A 323-nucleotide genomic window follows, 5' to 3' on the forward strand; every position below is an offset into this window, starting at 1 on the left:
CCCCCCGCCCGGCCCCCCCGCCCCCCTCGCTGGCGCCCCCCCCCGCCTCTCCCCGCCCCGCCCCGTGCTCAGCTCACCTTGAGCCCGCGGATCTCGCCAAGGTGCAGCTGCAGGCGGCGGTTCACCTCGCGGATGAGGTTGCTGTGGTCCAGCATCGCGCTCACCTTCTCGGCCTCGGCGCGCCGCAAGCTGCGGATCAGCTCCTCCTTGCTCCACTGCAGCAGCTCCTCGTCCGACACTTTGGACAGGTCCTCCACGGCCGCAGATGGGCCAGCAGAGGCTGGGGGACAACTTTCCGCCGCCGCCGCCGCTCCCCTCCCGGC

The 323-nt window shown here is 73.7% G+C and overlaps 1 protein-coding gene across 1 annotated transcript in view; it reads right to left on the minus strand.

Annotated features, from left to right (window-relative positions):
* CCDC85A (coiled-coil domain containing 85A) overlaps positions 1–317 on the minus strand; it is a gene marked incomplete at its 5' end in the record, with an annotated part of 163,139 nt that extends 162,822 nt beyond the window's left edge. The window contains one exon of the mRNA XM_006778578.2: positions 78–317. Coding sequence (XP_006778641.1) covers positions 78–317 — 240 coding nt within the window. The remainder of the gene's footprint in view (positions 1–77) is intronic.
* Positions 318–323: the final 6 nt, after the last annotated feature.

Source organism: Myotis davidii, unplaced genomic scaffold (assembly GCF_000327345.1).
Source record: "Myotis davidii unplaced genomic scaffold, ASM32734v1 scaffold6, whole genome shotgun sequence".
Taxonomy (NCBI): domain Eukaryota; kingdom Metazoa; phylum Chordata; class Mammalia; order Chiroptera; family Vespertilionidae; genus Myotis; species Myotis davidii.